This window comes from Piliocolobus tephrosceles, chromosome 2 (genome assembly GCF_002776525.5).
Source record: "Piliocolobus tephrosceles isolate RC106 chromosome 2, ASM277652v3, whole genome shotgun sequence".
NCBI classification, from domain to species: Eukaryota; Metazoa; Chordata; class Mammalia; order Primates; family Cercopithecidae; genus Piliocolobus; species Piliocolobus tephrosceles.
This window is the reverse complement of record NC_045435.1, coordinates 155,003,529-155,024,605: the sequence shown is the minus strand read 5'-3', so window position 1 is coordinate 155,024,605 and position 21,077 is coordinate 155,003,529. Positions and strand designations below refer to the sequence as shown.

Sequence of the window (21,077 nt, the reverse complement as noted above, 5' to 3'; positions counted from 1 at the left end):
GTTACAGCCAACAGAACCGTATCTGTAAGTGGAACTCGAACACAGGTTCGTGGATCATCCACAGCCAAGACCCTCGCTTTTAGAAAATCAAAAGTTGCCTCTATGCAGACTCACCTGTTCTCCATACTGCAAACTTCGAGTCATTGCCTTGAGAGCTTTAACAATCTGAGCCTTAGTGGCTGCTGGGCTGTCCAGGTTTTCAAGACCAATCCCTTCGAGTAATTTTAAGAGGTATGGAACCAAATCTGCTTTCAGGGCCTAGAAAAAATATTAAGCATATATAAACACACAGAAAAAATGCAAATCATCCACTGAAGAAATAATTTTACCCCCAGGACCAAACCTGGAAGGCAGCCTGTGCACCATTATTTTAATGCCATACACAGGCTTAAGTATCTAATGATATTTTTATTTAATGAGATCTTATTCTGTGCCATCAACCATCCTAAATGCTATACATCAATTATTTTATTCAATTAGCACAAAGGGTAAAACAGTAAAAAAACATGTTCATAATCACAGAGCTGGGCAGTACTAAAATATGTATCTGGAGCCAGAAAATATAGAACCTGAGCTGGTAGCTCCTGTACTGGGCTGCCTGCCCTAGTAACACTGTACTAACAGGCAACGATCTCTGAAATATGTTAGTATATTTTCATATTTTCTTCAAACATCAATCTTTGTGGTCATTGTATATTTCATATCAGCCTAATAAAAGCTGAATAATAATCTAGTATCACAATTTTCACTATCCATTTTGAAACTCAGAGGGAATAGGTAGAAATAAGACACTTAGTGAGTGCACCTCTTTTTTCAGGGACTATTCTCATAACAACCCTGCGAGATGTCATAACCTTATCTTACAGATGAGAAATCTGAGCATTTTAAGGTTAAATATCACGTCTGAGGTCAGAAAGCCAGTAAGTGGTAGTACCAGCTCATGTTCTTTCCTACATATCAAACTCCTCAAGCCAATCATAAGTCTGAACCTCAGAGCATCCAATACCTCTTTGAGATATACCCAACAGCTCTGCTTGCCTCAATGAGGGTCCAGCGGGTAAGGCTGAGGAGCTGGGAGAATGGGAAGTCCAGATAATAAAGATGCAGGGCCTTATATTCTGTCTAAGGATACCAGATATCACTTAGTCATCTGGCAGGTAATGAGAAACCACTGAATGGTTTTTAAGATGAAGAATGGCTCAGTTATATTTCAGAATTCTATTTAAACACTTTATTATTTTTTATCATATTTATGGGAAATAAAGTGATGTTATGACACATGCATACAATGCAGAATAATTAAATCAAGCTAATCAGCATATCTTCCATTACAAATACTTATTTTTTTTGTGGAAACATTTAAAATCTACTCTTACCAATTTTGAAATATACAATGTATTATTAACTATAGTCACCATACTGCACAATAGATCTTAAAAGCCTTATTCTTCCTAACAGAAACTTTGTACTTTTTGACCAGCTTTTTCCCATTCTCCCCACCCCCAGCCTCTAGTAATCACCATTCTACTCTCTGTTTCTATGAGTCTGATTGTTTTAGACTCCACTTAAAGGTCAGATCATGTGGTATTTGTTCTTTGAGTTACATTTTAGAAAGATCGTTTTCGTAAGTTTTAAAATTTATTGCATGTTTTTTGTTCTTTCAACATCTATCTACATGGATATCCATGAAGTCCAGTTTTCATTAGGTGGACAGTCTCTTTGAAAAAGGCATTATCTTGGCATGTTTCTTAAACACGACTTAAGAAACAAAGGAATAAATAAACAATGAATTTTTCCAAAGAGGATGAAGCACATTTTACAAATCAAGCTAAGTAAGCTAAGCTAAGCTAATTGCACAATGGATAGCCAAGATTTAAATTTTATACACCATAAAAGTACTTCGAGTCGGTAAGACTGTTGGCAGCTGGCCCCATTTTTCTGTGTGTCTCTATATACACACACCAATATACATGTATATATGCATACACATATACACACACATATTATATACACTGTATGTGTATGTATATATAAGATATAAAATTGTGTATACACAAACTCACAAGTTAACTCTCACCAACCTTAAGTCAAGGAAACCAAATCAGTACCAAATCAGTAAAAATCTATTTGGTATGTTTGCTTTCCTAAAATAGTGCTAAATCTAGAAAGTCACTTACTTGTGCTACTAATTCACTCTGCTCCTTCTGAAACATTCGATTAATTGCTTCGCAGGCTAGACCAACAGTATCTGCTCGCTTTTTCATTCCATTCATCAGTGGGCCAATGGTCTCTAAAGATGCCATGGCTCGAACACACAGCTAAGTGCCCAAAAGAGATGGTTACTTGTAGAGTAACAATATTTATATAACATAGTAAATACTATAACAAAATAAGTAAATACGTAAAAAAGAATCCCTTTCAGTTTAACAATGAACTGAACCAAAATTTAATCTATTAATTATATCATCTAAACTGGTATTTATCAAAACTGATTTGATAAATACCAGTTTTGATAAACTCAGAGCTAATAAAATACCATGTGGTTCGTGTATGCAAAAAGACACATGGCAGAAAGGGGATTTACATAACACTACAACTTAGTCAAGAAGGGAGCGCAGATAAATTCTATAAGCTACTAAGTGATTCATCAATACCTCATTTTCAGACAAGGCATGGATAACCCGAATGGCACTCTTAGGAATGGCATTGTTCCTATGATTCATTGCCTGGATAACTTTGGGAAGATGGCCCAATGGCGGGACCTGATCTGCCAGCTGAGGCTGTGCACTGAAGAGACACACTGTTGCCATTGTCAAGGTTTCCAGAGTTTCTCCCTGCAGGTGTAAAACAAAAATAAATCAACTATAAAACACTCACAGTCCTAAATATCCAAGGTAATGTATTTGGTATTCAAAACTAGGGATTCAAAAGTTCTAAGTCCTGATACTTAAAAACAGACTCACGAATCTGAAGAGAACAACGAACTTCCCATTTTCTTTGATAAAAGGCATGAATCCAAAGGACTTTAAGAATGTGCTATTTTAATATAAGCAAGATTTCACTAGGTTAGATATACTTAATTTCTACTGCAGGTTTAAGAGATCATGTCCCAAATGATACTACTAGAAATTTTTAGACCATGTTGCAGGTATGTTAGTGTCAGAACAATAATCCAGAAGAATGCAGAACTAGTGACATGTTTTCCCCAGTTTCATTAAAAATCCTACTATTTAACATGTCTGGCTCCCACAAAGCACTTTCTATTGTGGATAACGGATTGGAAAGACCTTCAGCTTATACCACTAGATGCACACATCCAGAACCATAATAAAATGCATCTTATATTAACATTAAAATTGGGATGTGTCCAAAAAGAAAGGTGACATAGGAGGAAACTGCTATGTGCTTTCCCTAAGTTTTAGCTTCTGAGGACTGCATTTTCCAAGCAAACTATGTATGTTGTAAAAATCCTGTTAGAGGAATATGACTACGGAAAGTAGCACTGGTAAATACTTGGCAAGCTAATCATGTTTCTAAAATATGTTTTACTAAGCTAATGATAACAACTAATAATTTCTAAGCACTTGAAATGTGCCAGACATTATGTTAAGTATTCTATATATATTAACTCATTAGAACCTCAGCCTCAGAGACAGGTGCTATGATTATTCTATAAACGCAGCAACTGAGGCAGAGTCATGAGGTATTGCCCAAGGTCACAGAGCTGGTCAGTGGTATGGCTGGGACCATCTAATAACACAACTCAGGCTCTTAATCACCTTATTCTGTAGCCAGGCTGTTTAATTCAACAACAATCATGTAGGTCAATTGTCTTCCATCTCAACAAAATCTTAAAACTTCTGAAAACAAAAAAGACTTTGAAAAACAAAATCTTACATACTATCAGGGTATTTGGCTTGCCAAACCAAGAACAAAGCTACCTTTTCACTCACTCCTGCTTCCCAGGTAGCCTCAGCCACAGATACAGGATTCAACCACATAGTTACTACTCTTCTGTCAATTTCTTTGACTAGGGTTATCCCTGCCATACACACAAAGTAGAGTGTAGCACATGCCCAAGCAGAACACACTCTCAGAGGAACACTGAACACTTAGGTTTCTCCTTAAAATTACATTTTCATTAGAAATGGACAGTAAAAACCTTCTTTTAGGGCTTCCGCAATTTTTAGAAATAGCATCCTCTCAATATAGATATCTTTAACTTTGGTTCATAAACATACTAAAGAGCTTCACTTTTGAACATGGCAAAAAATGATCGAGGGGCATATATGAATTTAAATGTGGCTGCTACACTGAAAGAGCTGGCCAGTTCCTAATTCATGGTCTTTGTGAATAAGGTTGTAAGAGAAACACCAGTCTAGTTAGCAAAGTCTTTGAAATGTTTTGCTGATGACTGAAGCTTACATGAGGATTGTTCTTCTCTAGGAGCTCAGTTAATTTTTCTAACAGTGCAATAAGAAATTCTCTAGGCTTTCTTAGAACCCAGGCTGGTTGTGCAATAAAGATCCTCAAGAAGACTCCTCCAACAGCAAGTTCACCCTCTGCTTCTCCAAACACCACAGCAAAATCTTCAGGTAACTTTAAATAGAGAAAGAACCACAGTCAAGGCACTTAATAATCTTGAAGCTAGAAATGCACACCATATTAAAGAATTGTTTATAATGTTAATCAGTCCACAAATAGCCATTAATGTAATCAAATTGTGAATTTTTTCTTAATAAAGTTCAGAAAGGGTGCTCTTCTTACTAACTTCAAAAGTAAGTATTCCAATTTTTACGTTTGAAGCCTTATTTTCCAGGGGAATACCTAAGACTCTTAATGACAAAGTAGTTATAGGTTGGCATTAAACTGACTCAGTAGAAAGTTAAAACAACTAAATCAACAGAAAATAAGATGTAAAATAAAAGCATATTTTACCTTCCAGTTTGCCTCAGGGTTGTCCTGCTGATTTTTAAAGTGCCTTGGGGAAAAAAAGGGATGAATACCAAACTTCAGTCACAAAATACATTTTCATTAACCTTTATAGCATAAGTTTTAGAGGTGATAGGCACAGTAAGAAATGTTTGCCCTTCCCAGTGATTTTATTTAAAGGCTATAAATTATTACCTTTGTTTTTACTTACTCTAGCATCATTTCCCTAACTGTTGTGGACACTTTATCTCTGGAATTATCATTCCAAATTAACTCAGGATTTTCATGAGTTCCTTCAAAAATATGTACAGCAGCTTCAGGATTGTCTCTCATAGCATCCATGAAAACACTTGGTAGAAATTTCATTAACATGATTCGAACCTATAGGAGGAGGTTTGAGAATGCAAAAGACACCTATTGGAAACATCTCAATATTTTGTTTGTATTTTGCTAATAAGATAGACTTATGTGGGCCATAACCATTACCTAAAAGTTCTGAAGTGAAAAAGATAATCCTCGGTTTATGCAAAGGTACCTTTAAATAAGACTCAGTACGACCTGATTCTACTTACCTATCAAGTTTCATTTTCTCTGTTCTGCCATGGTGACCAAAAAAAAAGTTTCATTTTTACCCCCTGCCTCAGTATCACTAGTATGGTAAAGTTCCCAGAGCACACCTCATAGGTCTTGCCTTACCTATGCAGAACGCCCTTAGCCAGGCCTGTCCCTTCCAACTCTCCCTTATAGCCCCTGCCCGCACAAACTATTTTTTCTCATTCTACCTCTGTCTTACAAGTATTTTCTAGTGCATTTATTTTGTTGCATGTTTTATGTTATACTGTGTGTTTTTCCAAGAAAGGATTTAAAATGCAGCTTCTAAAAAATACATCTAGCATATACATACAGACAAAATGAAAATTAGTGCGAGGCATGGAGCAAAGGGAAAAATGAGGGTTGGGAAAGTGTTTTTCCTTCAGGTCATCATGTTTATCTCTTCTCTGGGTTAGAGGCTCACATCTTATCTTATGGAAACCCTCTATGCCCAATCTTTCTTACTCATTGTTTGTATTCTCAGCCCTTGACACATAACATATGCTTAAATACTTGAATAAATGAAGACTAATATGAAGTCAGTACACAAAAGAAACATAAAAAGCTCCATAACTGCTGGAGATATACTACAAATTTAGCTCTGAATTTCCTAGCAGCCAATGAGCGGAATTTCAGTTACATAACAGAACACCCACAAAATAAAATCATGTCAGTTGCTTCAGAGACACCCAACTATTTCTGGAGGAAAAAAGCAATTTCTCCTGGGGTTCCCATGGAAGGGCATTTGTTATATATTAAATAAAACCACCAAGGTGAACTCAACAAGAGGTTTCACAGGCTTATTTCTTCCTATATTCCCCATGATGAGAGTATTGTGCTGCAATATAATTAAACTCTACAGAGGACAAGAGAAGGTAGAGAAAGTAATTAAGTATGTCCTTCTTGGAGCTGATGAGCTCCCTGAATGTAAGAACAATGCTTGACCTGCTCACTGTGGTATATCTGCCCCTAGTAGCTCATTCTCACAAAGACCAGAGAAATACATGCCAAAGAAGCACCTAAAAGTTAGAGCAGGATTTAAAGGCCATTTATTTAAATTTTTTCACTGTGGAGCTGAAGACAGACAAGTTACCCAGAGTCATTAAGTCAGTGATCTGTGACTCATAACGCAAGAGTTTTGCTCAGAACATTATGCTGCCATCTTGCTATACCAGGCCAATTACTTCACCTTTAATACAACTGCTTATTGTTGTTTTTAATCTTTTTTTTTTTTAGATAGGATCTCACTCTGTCACCAGGCTGGTATGCAGTGGCTTGATCATAGCTCACTGCAGCCTCAAACTCCTGGGCTTAAGTAATCCTCCCTCCTTAGCCTCCTGAGTAGCTAAGATTACAGGTGCACTACCATGCTTGGCTAATTTCTAACTTTTTTTTTTTTTTTTTTTTAAGAGATAGAGTCTCTCTACCTCACCCAGGTTGGTCTTGAACTCCTGGCCTTAAGTAATCCTCCTGCCTCAGCCTCCTGAATAGCTGGGATTAGAGGCATGAGTCACTGTGCCCGACTGTTGTGTTTAAGGTTTTTAACAAAATCCTCTTCTGAAACATACTTAGCTGTCTAATAAGAATCACTGTTGAAATCATTCTACATAAATTTTAGGGCAGAAATATCTGATATGTCTTAACAGATTTCATTATATACTAGTATTTTAAAAAATTCCTAATAACTAAACTGTTTTAAAATATTTTATAGCTTGAAACAAAAATTTAAATTTTTATGGCAAGCAAACTAAATTTGAAGTAATAACCTTTTTAGAAGTGAACTATATGCTCGTAATAAGCTGTATTTGTTAGTGACTGCTATAGAAATCGTCTGTTGACCAGTTGGGTGAATTTAAAATGTCTTATATAAGAGCTATATTTATGAGTCTTAACAAGTTGATACGAAAGCAAACTTTAATTGTACTTAGGATAACTGTCTTAACATGAGTCCTTTCATTTCTAAGTTTACTTAATCTAACCTACTGTCATCTGATACTTTTTTAAAAAGGCACATTATTTGACCAGCTGTACAAAATCAAGTCTCTTCCTATCATATTTCTGAGAATGCTTTAGTATTCTAATTTAATTCAATTTAATGCATGACTCAAGTCTATCATCAGTAAAAAGCAGTATTAAAGCTAAGTTTACCAGGATGTTTAAAGCATTTCAAATGCTAAGAACTACGTAAGTTTATTACTCACTGGTATGCATACTATTAAACATTTGAGCAAAAAACTTACATAAGGCAAATACTGTGACCATAAACCTTCAGTTATGTTCAGGTTACTCAGCTATTCTATAACAGGGGTTGGCAAACAAGGGGTTACATCTGGCCTGCCATCTATTTTTGTATATAAAGTTTTGTTGGAACACAGCCACATCCATTTGTTCATTTACTGTCCATGGCTATTTTCCTGTCACAAAAGAAGAGCTCAATTTTTGTAACAGAGATCACATGTCCCACAAAGGATAGAATATTGACTATATGGTCCCCTAATATGGTTTGGCTGTGTCACCACCCAAATGTCATCTTGAATTTCCACATGTTGTGGGAGGGACTTGGAGGGAGGTGACTGAATCACAGGGGCAGGTCTTTCTCGTGCTGTTTTGTTCTCATGATAGTAAGTCTCAAGGGATCTGAGGGTTTTTAAAAGGGAGGTTTCCCTACACAGTCGCTCCTCTCTTGTCTGCTGCCATGTGAGATGTGTCTTTCACCTTCTGCCATGATTGTGAGGGCTTCCCAGCCACGTGCAGATGTTAAGTCCAATAAACCTTTCTTTTGTAAATTGCCCAGTGTCGGGTATGTGTTTATCAGCAGCATGAAAATGGACTAACACACCCTTTATAGAAAAAGTTTACTGGCCTGCCCCTACCTCACACCATGGATAAAAATTAACTCAAATGGATCAAAAACATAAACCTAAGAGCTAATACTATAACACTGAAGAGAAAACATAGCCACAAATCTTTGTAACCTTGGATTAGGCAATGGTTTCTTAGATACGACATCAAAAGAACAAGCCTAACTAAAAAGAAACTGGACCTCCTCAAAATTAAAAATTTTCGTGCTCCAAGAAAGTGGAGAAACAATCAGGAAAATGTGAAAAAATATTTGAAAATCGTATCTATAATAAGGGACTAGTATCTAAAACATATAAAGAACAATTACAACTCAATAATAAAAAGATAAATAATCTCAATTTAAAAATCAGTGAAGGATGTAAATAAACATTTCTCTTAAAAAGTTGTACAAATGGCCAATAAGCACATGAAAACATTAGCCACCAGGGAAATGCAGATCAAAACCATGATGTAACACATCATACCTACTAGGATGGTTGTCATAAAAGATATAACAAGTGTTAGAGAAGAAGATGATAAATACATTGCTAGGGGAATGTAAAATGGTATTGCCACTTTGGAAAACAATCTGACAATTCCTCAAAAGGTTTAATATTATCATATGACTCAAATTCCACTCCTAATAAAAACACATGTCCACACAAAAACCTGTATACAGATGTTCACAGTAGTGTAATTTAGCAGAGCCAAAACGAAGAAACAATCCATGTGTCCATTGAGATAAATGGATACCAAAACATGGAATACTATTTGGCAATAAAAATAAATTTACTAATACTTGCTACAACATAGATGAAAACATTAAGTGACAGAAGTCAGTCACAAAAGACCATATATAGCATGATTCCATTTATATAAAATGCCTAGCATTTGGCAAATCTATACAGAAGGAAGTAGATTAGTGGTTGTCAGGTGCTAGGGGAAAGGGACAATGGGGAGTGACTACTAATAGAAATAGGGTTTCTTTTTGGGTTGATGAAAATCAAACCTAAAATTGATTATGGTTGCTCAATCTGTGAATATACTAAAAATCACTGAATTGTACACTAGGTATGTGTGAACTGTATGGTATGTCAATGATATTAATAGCTCAAGAAAACTGTTACCAAAAAAGAAAAAAAAATTTTGGCCAGACACAGTGGCTCACCCTGCAATTCTAGCACTTTTGGAGGCCAAGGCGGGTGGATCACTTGAGCTCAGGAGTTTGCGATCAGCCTGGGCAACATGGCCAAACCTTTCCACCTCTACAAAAAATACAAAAATTAGCCAGGTGTAGTGGTACATGCCTGTAGTGCCAGCTACTTGGGAGGCTGAGATGGGAGGATGGCTTGAGTCTGGGAGACAGGTTGCAGTGGGCTGAGATTGCACCACTGCACTTGCAGCCTGGGTGACAGAGCCAGACTGTCTGAAAAACAAAAAAATTTACTGACCACAGTTCTAGAATAGAATCTCTTGCAATTAAGGCGTTGATACTTGTGTTTTTTCTATACAGAAAGTTTAAGTGTAAAAATAGTCAGCTTGATAAAATTTGTTCCGCACATATTTCAAAGGTCAGAAATATAACCAAAGGGCTCAGTCGATTCCAGTACATATTTAAGCATCTAAAACACTATTGAAAAAATAACTAATATTAGATATTGCAGTTATGTGCTACATAGCTCTAGCTTTAAGAAAATTCAATATTAAATATTAACTATTTTATAGACCCTCCTGTAGGCTTCCAAATGTAATCTCCCTTGTCTCATCAACCCTGCTGAAGACTGTGAACTTATTACTAAAGTAAAACTGTTTCAGGTCCTGTGATAGATTCTCAATATCTAGACTGAGAGATCAAGCAAGAAAACAACAACTGAATCCAATTTGTTTTATTAATGTAAAAAGTGTTTAATTAGCCTTGGCCTTTCTTATTTTTTCAAACTGAACTTTACATGGAGACACAATGTGTACAAGGGAAGCCACCCTGGCTTTAGATAGAGGTAGGGGACCTTAGCTCTCCCCCCCCCCCCCCACTTACCCAAAGTGCCTTTGTGGACTTGCTTGAATAATGATGCCTAAATATCAGTCCTAATAGACTTCAAAAGAATCACTTTGGAAGCATGTTAAGAATGGAGACTCCTGGGCCCCACCCTAGATCTACTGAATCAGACTCTGCAAGTAGGACTCCTGAGCCTTTATTTCATGGTTCCCCTATGACTCTAAGGTGCTGCTTTGTGGTCAGGCACAGAGGATTCTTCAGTGAGTACTACTTGTGAAACTGACTTGGTAACAAAATAAAGGGACATGGATACCACTTGCACCTGAATGAAATTCTATTCCGAACTATTGTTTTAACAGGTTCCTGCTCTTCAAACTGGACCATGGATCCAGAGATCATCTGGTTATCTCCAGATTTGGGATAGAAGATCTCCCTGAAGAGTTGGAAGCCAGAGGTGCTGTTACACTCATGTCCCTATATGAATTCACTGCTGAGGGTGGCATGCCCTTAATAATTCAGGTGTGGAATATAAAAGACACAAACCACCATCTCCTTCACTAGTTATTTCCACAGGCCAATCCTTGAAGTGTGAAAGTCTAACCTATTTTCTGTCATAGTCTTGATATACTTTTTGTTCTCTCTTTGAGGGAGATGAACAGTTTATCATCATAATCCAAACATTCTCTTAAGACTTTTCAATTCCAGTACAGGCTGCCCTGACTCTAGTTTTCTCAAACAGTAATATATAAGAACAATTTCTGGAATGTCAATTTTCCAACTTTCACATCACATCATTTCCTTATCCTCACCATCTCAGATTTTACTAAACTTCTTGAAATCAGTATCAAAGTAACAAAGCTTTAATAATTAATTTCCTTTCAAGAGCTTATTTTGTGCCTACCTTTGGACCTATTAGTTTATCTGCCGTCATTTTGGCAAAAAGTTCTGCTGTCTGGGCTCGAACCTGTGGATGTGTTGAATTGCAGAACATATCCAGTAAATAGATCAAAGCACCTATGAAGGAAAAAGAGAATTAGTGCTTATAAAGAATTTGACTTTTCTAATCAGAATTCATTTTCAACCATATTTCAACTCAATGTAGTTTTTAAAAACTAAACATTCTAAAGCATTCTTCTAGTTTATCAGGCTGTAAAATGCAGCTCAAAATAAGTTTCATTATACTGTACATGACTAGCTAAGAAAGCACTCTATACATTACCCTTTGCCATTGCTTCTTTGATTATTTTTGTACTTGATGTCAAAGCATAAAGAGTTTCCAGAACAAGCTGACGACCTGCAGAGTAAAAGACATTTCAAGGAATGCATCATCAGGTTAGCTTCTATTTACTTGGCACCAGCTCTGTGCCAGGCACTTAACTAGATGTTCTACACAGGATGTCATATTTAATCTTCATAATAACCAGTGAGACAGGTATTTTCATGGCCATGTTATCAGTGAGGAAGCTGAGGTCCAGTTTAACCTGCCCAAGGTCTCACAGCTAGTAAGTGGTATAGCTGAGTTTTGTATGCAGGTCTGACTGACTCCAAAGTCCATACTCATAACCACTATAAAACCCTGTCTTCCTACCTCACTGTTCACTGCACATCCAAAAATCTTCTAATTTCCTGACACCCAGAGGACACTCTAATCAGGCATCAAAGATTTTTACCTGGTGCTACTGTCTTGAGGGAAAAAGTAGGAAGCAGCAGTTTTAAGACCGGGTTCCATTCTAAGACATAATTGCATCCTTCTGGACAAAGCCTGTGTGCCTCTCACCCAGCCACTACCATATTATATGCAAGTATAGCTTACTGGACTTAACTCTTCTAGAGTCAAATGGGAATGACAGACAGGCAGCCAAACGAATAAAGTGTTGGCAAATAAGGTAGAGGCTGCAAAGTATTAGGCTGACATGAAAACAACAAGAACAGTAACAATGTACCTTAGCAAACAGAGTAAGATAATTTAGTCTGAAATCTGAATGATAGAGAGTAGGCTAAAATATCTGGATGCCAGCTATTTTCCCTATAAGATTAAAATATTGACTGGACTATGTAAGTAATAAAAATTATGAGTTCCATAACATCCTTTACTTCACCAACCAGTTTAGTTTTCATTGTTTGAAGTCTCACAAAGCTACTGAAAACCAAGAAAAAAGAAAAACAAACTAAGGTTGCAGATATGATAAAAAACAATCTGGAAATGACTTTACAAAGCTGCCATTTTAAAGACCTGTTTCAAGCATATCATGTATTGAAGAGAAAAAAAATTCCATGGAAATTCAACTCAATTTACCAAACATAACACCAAAAATAAGCAAGCCACTGGTATATAGAATGACATGGTTCCTTCTCTTAAGGAGGTGGACAGACATGAATTCAAAATTAACATGACTTCCAAGGGATTGGCAAAGTCAACTAAGCAATGTATTCTGGTTATTGGTGAGTTTGGAGTTACATGTAATTGCCTACAAACTCAATATTCCTGCCTTTGAAAAGCAATCTCAGGGTTGGTTTTAGCATAATTACAAACCATTAGACTAGGTAATTGTATAGATTAGGGCAGGCTGTATTCAGGAAATAAGGTTGGGATATTTTTTACACCACCTTGGTATTTTATCTTATTAATATCAAATCAGCAAAAGACAAAGTACACAGATTTGAACACTAAGCTGAATACAAGGCCATCAGTATCTTAAGCATGTTTTCTATCATCCAAGATTACTTATGTTTAGTAAGCCATGAAGTATTAGTTAATTCTCAATTACCCATGTATGGATCTCAACAAACTGAAAATCCCAGGTTATTTTCTGTTGGTTTTGGACCTCTCTCACCCCCAAATGTCAACTTTTGACATGGGAAATGCAAGACAGTAACCTATGTAAAACATAATTAGCAAGACAAATCTAGTGTAAAGAACGCTTTAAAACTAAACATAGATGACATTTGTTTGAGGTTTTGTATCAATTATGCAACAACTCCCTTCCATGGGCTGATCCTGCTGTGGTTTCCAAAATTCCACCTGCATACATACTTGATGGCAACGAATGCAGAAGAGCCAATAAACTGGACAAAACCATTGATTCAGCAATATTGTTGACACAGTCTTGGTTAGATGTCACTATATTCACAACCTGAAAATTAATCAACAGGATAGTAAAAGTTTCAGAAATAATTTTGAACCTAAATCAAATTAAGTCATATAGACTGTAAAAGTGAGACAAATGCTTGGTGGACGAAACATTTAACTTTTAGATAAGAGTTTGATTTTAAAAGATTGCCTTTATTACTTTAATCTCTTTGGAAATAATACGTTGAGGTTTCTAAGAAGCCTTCAATTCTACATCCATACATGCTCCAGAACTAAGGTACATACTATAGTGTTTTCCAATTACAGAGTTTGGGTGGTGGCTGGTGATTAGGAAAATAATGATTCTCACTACTGGGACTTTTTTACTTTTAGAGGAAAAAAGTAAATGTCTTCAGCACCCAGCACAACAGATTGGGGTTATCTTTCTATTATAAAGAAACAGGTATGTTTTTCTTTCGGAAAGGATGACCACTCAAATCTTTTAGAGTATACATCTAAACATCATTGGTCAGTGTCTCAGTGCAACATATCCTAGATTTAGTAACATTCATTTAAAAACTTACAAGATGCTTGAAGGAATGAAGTAGGAAAACATGTTTTTCAATTGAAATAACTTGCTTGTTAAGCTTGTTGACCAATTTAAAGTTTTTTATTCTATTAAAAATCTGTTTTAAGCCAAAATGGTATCTAAGAACATGTTACACAAATTATTCATAAACCATCTATATACCTGTTACTGCAGGGTTACATTTGGTGTTCTGTGCAATAAACTGTGTGTGTTACAAAGATGAAGATCTCAGAAATAATCCTGGGAAGTCTGGGTTGCCTGGGCAAAGAACTACTTGTGACTAGGGACTTCTTGCTTCTCTCTCAGAAGAAAAGGCTACATTTAAACAGCATCCTATGAGACTAGTGGCTTCAATATCCTGAACAAGGGGACTCCAACTTCTCTTGGACTCTTAAGACCCATGGGTTCTGGCAGTTGGCTTTTTTAGGCCACTCCTATAACAGCAGCACACCCAGGTGTCTGTCTGGAACCCTCATATAAAAGGTAGCTTTTGTACTAGATTTGTAAGAAGGGAGATCAGCTGAGGGGGAGGAACAAGGATCACTCCTCTGGAATGCAAACCCACAGTATGCAGCCAACAGATATGGCCTCAATATGTCTCTCCATGGGAACACAGCAATCAGGGAAACCCTGCATCATCTTCTTGCTGATGTGTGGCTTCTAAGCTTCCCCAGTAAAGCCCATTCCTTAACCCATACCTGACACTGTACAACACTATCCCAAGCCCTAACGCATAACAGAAAGAGAACCACTTTGAACGACATTGTGCAATTGTGCAATATTCACTCTTCAAATTGACATGTTAATTCAAGTTTCAAAAAATATTCATGTGGCTTAAATAGGCAAAATGATGAAACAAAAAAGCACACTTCAACTTCAATGACTCATCAAGACTCAAATCACACATGGTAAATGGTAGGAAAAGTAACATGCTTTAGTAACAAAACATTTTTACCTCTAAAGCCAACTGCTGCACTTGACCAGCTCCATGAACTCGGAGAAGAGAAAATATCAACTTAAAGTGTCCAATGCATTCACTCTCAGAACCTAGAGAATAAGAATAAAATGTTTTTTTATTTCCAAGAGATGTTTGAAATTATTTAGCTTCAGAAAACCGATATAAACTTGTTTACTGTCAATTTTAAGTCTCTGATAACCCTTTCTAAACATCTGTGACATGAAGTAAGTGGTTGACCTCTAAGCAGCCATAAGTCTGAAAAGGCAAAACGTAAGGTACTAGAGCTTTTTAGGTTTACTTTGTTTGCATTCCTATATCCACCCCTAACCCTCAGGCTAAGACCTTTATCAAATAAACAATCCAAATATAGCTCAAAAATCTAAAGTGTAAGGTAGTAATTTTATTCTTTACCTCTAGACCTTAGGGTTACCCCCCTCAACCTAATTATACTTTGGGAGACTCTGACATGATCTGGCTTTTAAATAAGACTAGGTTAGAACTCTGCCACTTAACTATAATACAAACTGGTATGAATATACAAAGCACTCCTTGTGAAAATACATAAAATGAAATGGTATTTCTATTCCTACCTACCTCAAATCCTAATCCCATATATTTACTCCCATTTTGTTGTTAATAAAACAAAAGCATGAAACAGGTTTTGTTCAGCATATTCTTCCTTTTCTATGTGGCAGTAAAACAGTGTAATTTCTTATCTTTTGAGGATTCTTAAGATAACTCAGTAAGCCTCCTTCAAATTAAATATTCTATAAATATGTTGCTTTTAAATTCATTTTCAAACCACTTCTTAATAGGGAATAACTGTCAAATACATCAATGACACACAAACCATACTTCTAAATTACAAGAGAGAGTTAATTCTAATAAACGTGATAGATATTATCAGAAGGATTTCTGCACAGGCCTTTCTTCAACTTTTTACAAATTCCAAATCAACAGTCTGCTCTGCTACAATTTCTTTGTACCTAACAAGCCACTAGCAATATTCGACACTTCGACAACTCCAAAAGACAAAGTTTTCTTCAGATTTTATAACACTGTCTTTAATAACATCCCAATGTACATCTTGTAAATGCGTAATTTTCCCAATATTTAATTACTGTTATTTAAATAACTTTTTGGCAATAATCCAAAAGTCAGAATTTTAATAGTACTTTAATACATACCAAGAAGAGTAAAAATGTACCTGAAAGGTAATGTTTAATGTTATTTTAAAAGATCAAGTAACTTAAATTGAATTTGTATTATTTTAGGTTTATATTCTATATTTATTATCAAAGTTAGAGTTGAAAGAAGCTGTTAAGACTTTCACTCAGGGCCGGGCACGGTGGCTCAAGCCTGTAATCCCAGCACTTTGGGAGGCCGAGACAGGCGGATCACGAGGTCAGGAGATCGAGACCATCCTGGCTAACACGGTGAAACCCCGTCTCTACTAAAAAATACAAAAAGCTAGCTGGGCGAGGTGGCTGGCGCCTGTAGTCCCAGATACTTGGGAAGCTGAGGCAGGAGAATGGCGTAAACCCGGGAGGCGGAGCTTGCAGTGAGCTGAGATCTGGCCACTGCACTCCAGCCTGGGTGACAGAGCCAGACTCCCTCTCAAAAAAACAAACAAACAAAAAAAGACTTTCACTCACCCATCTCCCTGGAGTCAAGCTAGAGTAATATTTTTGGAAATGTCCTCTTAAAGATGATTAAGAGTAGGAACTCTCACATCTTTATTTCAATTTTTATACACCAAAAACTTCAGGCAATTTTTCAAAAATATCAGTGCCCATATGCACATGGCACTGGTTAGAGACCAGAAAAGAGGCAAAAATTAGATGACTTCTTATTAAATAACTCTAATTCAAGCACTTATACTTGATATGTTAACTTATGACATTAATGTGAAATTTTATGCTATCAAACTATTCTGCCTTTTCAACTCATTTAGATACATGTTCTCATAAAGACATGAATTTTTCTAAACATGGTGCCTCGACCTCTCCCCCCAGCTTAACTTTTATTGTAAAAATATTACAGGGTCAATTCCCTGTAATGTTATATTAATACATTATAACCAAGTATAATTTTCCCTGAGTTTCCCCGATCAAATTGATTATTGGAATTTTTAGGGCTCCTGTATTATACTGATCAAAGGTTTAGTCACATACCTGGATTATATTTTATGACATTTCTCAGAGCCTCCAAAGCCATTTCTACTCTCGGTAAGCGATCTCCATGTTGCTCTGACTCCACTTTTGCAGCATGTGTGATGGCCATGAATGTGTGCAGGTACTGGGCCTGGGAGCCTATATAATCCAAGAGACTTGCAGCAAATGCTTTTGGAACCTAATCAAAGCAGACAAGTATTTAAAAAACATGGGTGCCCTAAGAAATAACTTCATAGCAAAAGAAAGAACTTTAAGCTATGAAAGTGAATAAACATGATAAAATTATACATACATACGAATACACCTATGCATTATGGGGGACATGTAGAGGGCAGGAAACATATGGTAATTCTCAACTTCCAGAGATCTGATATACTCCCATTAGTATCTTAGTGTAACAATTCTGAGATTAGAATACCTCCTCCCTTTATCAATCGAAGTAACAGTATGATATAGAACTTCTAAAATTTGGTTATATTTTTATAGTTAAAAGTTACATAAAATTTAGAACACAGATTCAAAGGACAATTTTCAAAGGGACTTCACAAGTCACTTAACTCATTCTGCTTAATAGCTATTTACATATATATTACTCTGTGATAAGTGATATATATTATGGCTTAGTAAATTTTTCTTCTAAGAGCAAACTCTAAAACAAAGCCTCACTTCTTTCCTTCTTACAAACAAATCAACCACCAAATCCTCTTTGCCACTTCCTACAAGTCAGGTGCAGTGGCTTGCACCTGTAATCCCAGCTACTTGGGAGGCTGAGACAGAAGGACTGCTTGAGGCCAGGAGTTTGAGACCAGCCTGGGCAAGAGAGTGAGACCCCTGTCTTTAAATAGAAAAAACAAAAAATGAGAGCAAAAACTCCCTATATGATCCCCAAGCCCTCAGAAGAAGCTCCTCAGTTGCTTCTGGAAGTGATTAGGAATCATTACAAAAGATGACCTGATGTGACTCCAGTCATCTTCTAAAAAAATCTTTATTTTCAACCTATATTTTCTCCTAATACTGGCCAGAGGAAGCCTTAGGTCTGGTGGTCTGATATCCCTTGTGATGAAATGAGCATGTAACTGGCCTTGTACGTCCATGAAGGACTACTGAGTTAAAGGCCATGGCCCAGTGGGATAGCAGTAGGCATAAAATATAAGAAAAAGCTGGGCAAGGAACAACTTGTGAACAAACTTCACAAAATTCAGTTCTTCAACAATCAAGATAAAGAGGCTCACAAGCTGTCAGTGGTTACCCCATCACAAGCATTTGGTATTATTTCAGGTATTATTTCAGTGTAGAGGCACACCTCAGAGATAGTGTGGGTTCAGTTCCAGATCACCGAAATAAAGCATATTTTTTGGTTTCCCAGTGCATATATAAGTTATTTTTATATTATACTGTGGTCTACTATTAAGTGTACAATAGTATTATGTCTAAAAAAACTATATGCATACCTTAACTAAAAAATGCTAACCATCATCCAAGCCTTCAGCAAGTCAATCTTTTTGCTGGTGGGAATGTCACCTTGATGTTGATAGCTGCTGACTAATCAGGGTGGTGGTTGCTGAAGGTTGGGGTGGCTTCCCAAAGTAAAACAATGAAGTCTGCTCTATCAACTGATTCTTCCTTTCATGAAAGATTTCTTTGTAACATGTGATCTGTTTGATAACATTTTATCCACAGGAGAACTTCTTTCAAAATTGAAGTCAATCTTCCCAAACCCTGCTGCTGCTTTATCAACTCAGTTTATGTAATATACTAAATCTTTTGTCATTTTAACAATGTTCACAGCATCTTCACAAGCTTTCACCTCAAAAACCACTCTTTGCTTATTCACAAGAAGCAACTCCTTATCTGTTCAAGTTTTATCATGAGATTGTAGCAACTGAGTCACATATTCAGGATCTACTTCTAATTCTAGTTCTCTTGCTAGTTCCAACCCATGTGCAGTGACTTCCTCCACTGGAATCTTGAGCTTCTCTAAGTCATCCATGAGAGCCAGAAACAATTTCTTCCAAACTCCTGTTAATGTTGATATTTTTACCTCCTCCCATGAATTACAAATGCTCTTATGCATCTAGAAAGGTGAATCCTTTCCAGAAGGTTTTCAATTTACTTTGCCCACATCCATTAGAGGAATCACTATCTATGGCAGCTATAGCCGTATGAAATATATGTCTTAAATAACAAGATGTAAAACTTGAAATTACTCCTTGATCCATGGGCTGCAAAATGGATGTTGTATTAGCAGGCATGAAAACAATCTCCTTGTACATCTCTAGCAGAGTTCTTGGGTGACCAGGTGCATTGTCAGTGAGCAGTAGTATTTTGAAAGCTCTTTTTTCCTGAGCAGTAGGTCTCCACACTGGGCTTATAATATTCGGTAAAATATGCATCAACAGATGTGTTGTCATTCAGGCTTTGTTTTTCCATTTATAGAGCACAGGAAGAGTAGATTTAGCATTTTTTTTTTTTTTTAATAATTTCAACTTTTCTTTTAGATTCGGGGGTAGGTGTATAAGCTTGTCACCTGGAATACTGAAGTTAGGGGTATGCCTGTCACCCAGGTACTAATTACAGTATCAACCTTGACCACCCCCTCTTCCCTCTAGTAGTCTCCAGTGTCTATTATAGCCACTTTTATGTCCATAAGTACCCACTGTTTAGCCTCCACTTATAAGTGAGAACAGATTTATCAATCTTAAAGTTCCTAGGATCTTCAGAAGGGTAAATGAGCACTGGCTTCAACATAAAAGTCAGCAGCTGCATCAGCCTCTACCAAGACAGTCAACTTGTCCTTCGAAGCTTTGAAGCCAGACATTGATTGCTCCTCTCTAGCTAAATCCTAGCTGGCATGCTCTCCCAATAGAAGGCATTAGAAACTTTAGTGTAGTGATCTTCAATTATCTTAGCTAAGTTTCCGGGTAACTTGCTGCAGCTTCTCCATCAGCACTTGCTGCTTCACCTTGCACTTTTATGTTATGAAGATAGCTTTTTTCTTTAAACCTCATGAACCAACCCCCCTAGCTTCAAACTTTTCTTCTGTAGCTTCCTTACCCTCTCCCTCAGCCTTCACAGAATTAAAGAGAGTTAGGACCTTGCTCTCAATTAGCCTTTGTCTTATGTGAATGTTGTGGCTGGTTTGATCTTCTATCCAAATCATTAAAACTTTCCATATATCAGCAACAAGGCTGTTGCAGTTTCTTTTTTTTTTGAGACGGAGTCTCTCTCTGTCGCCCAGGCTGGAGTGCAGTGGCCGGATCTCAGCTCACTGCAAGCTCTGCCTCTCGGGTTTACGCCATTCTCCTGCCTCAGCCTCCCGAGTAGCTGGGACTACAGGCGCCCGCCACCTCGCCCAGCTAGTTTTTTGTATTTTTTAGTAGAGATGGGGTTTCACCGTGTTAGCCAGGATGGTCTCGATCTCCTGACCTCGTGATCCGCCCGTCTCGGCCTCCCAAAGTGCTGGGATTACAGGCTTGAGCCACCGCGCCCGGCGGCTGTTTCAGTTTCTTATCATTCATGTATTCATTGGAGTAGCACTTCTAATTTACTTCAAGAACTTTTCCTTTGCATTCACAACTTGGCTGTGTGGCACAAGAGGCATAGCTTTCAGCCTGTTTCACCTTCTGACAAGCCTTCCTCATCAAGCTTAATCATTTCTAGCTTTTGATTTAAAGTGAGAGACCTGTGACTCTTCTAGGGTGAAGACTGGCCTAATTCCAATATTGCTGACTCGGAATAGGGAGGCCACAGGAGAGGGAGACTGGGGAACGGATGGTTGGTGGAACAATCAGAACACATACAGTTAATGATGAAGTTCACTATTGATTAACTTCACTATCTTATGTAAACAATTAGGAAGAGCAACATCACTGATCACAGATCACCATAACAGATATGATAAAGAAAAAGTGTGAAATATTGAGAGA

At 37.0% G+C, this 21,077-nt stretch overlaps 1 protein-coding gene across 1 annotated transcript in view; it reads right to left on the bottom strand.

Annotated features, from left to right (window-relative positions):
* Positions 1–21,077, bottom strand: part of DNAJC13 (DnaJ heat shock protein family (Hsp40) member C13) — a 120,163-nt gene that overhangs the window by 10,544 nt on the left and 88,542 nt on the right. The window contains exons 44-54 of the mRNA XM_023207430.2: positions 17,152–17,329; positions 14,975–15,066; positions 13,395–13,494; positions 11,580–11,654; positions 11,262–11,374; positions 5,144–5,313; positions 4,939–4,981; positions 4,426–4,599; positions 2,655–2,834; positions 2,178–2,318; positions 115–258 (exon numbers count right to left, since the gene is read on the bottom strand). Coding sequence (XP_023063198.1) covers positions 115–258; positions 2,178–2,318; positions 2,655–2,834; positions 4,426–4,599; positions 4,939–4,981; positions 5,144–5,313; positions 11,262–11,374; positions 11,580–11,654; positions 13,395–13,494; positions 14,975–15,066; positions 17,152–17,329 — 1,410 coding nt within the window. The remainder of the gene's footprint in view (positions 1–114; positions 259–2,177; positions 2,319–2,654; positions 2,835–4,425; positions 4,600–4,938; positions 4,982–5,143; positions 5,314–11,261; positions 11,375–11,579; positions 11,655–13,394; positions 13,495–14,974; positions 15,067–17,151; positions 17,330–21,077) is intronic.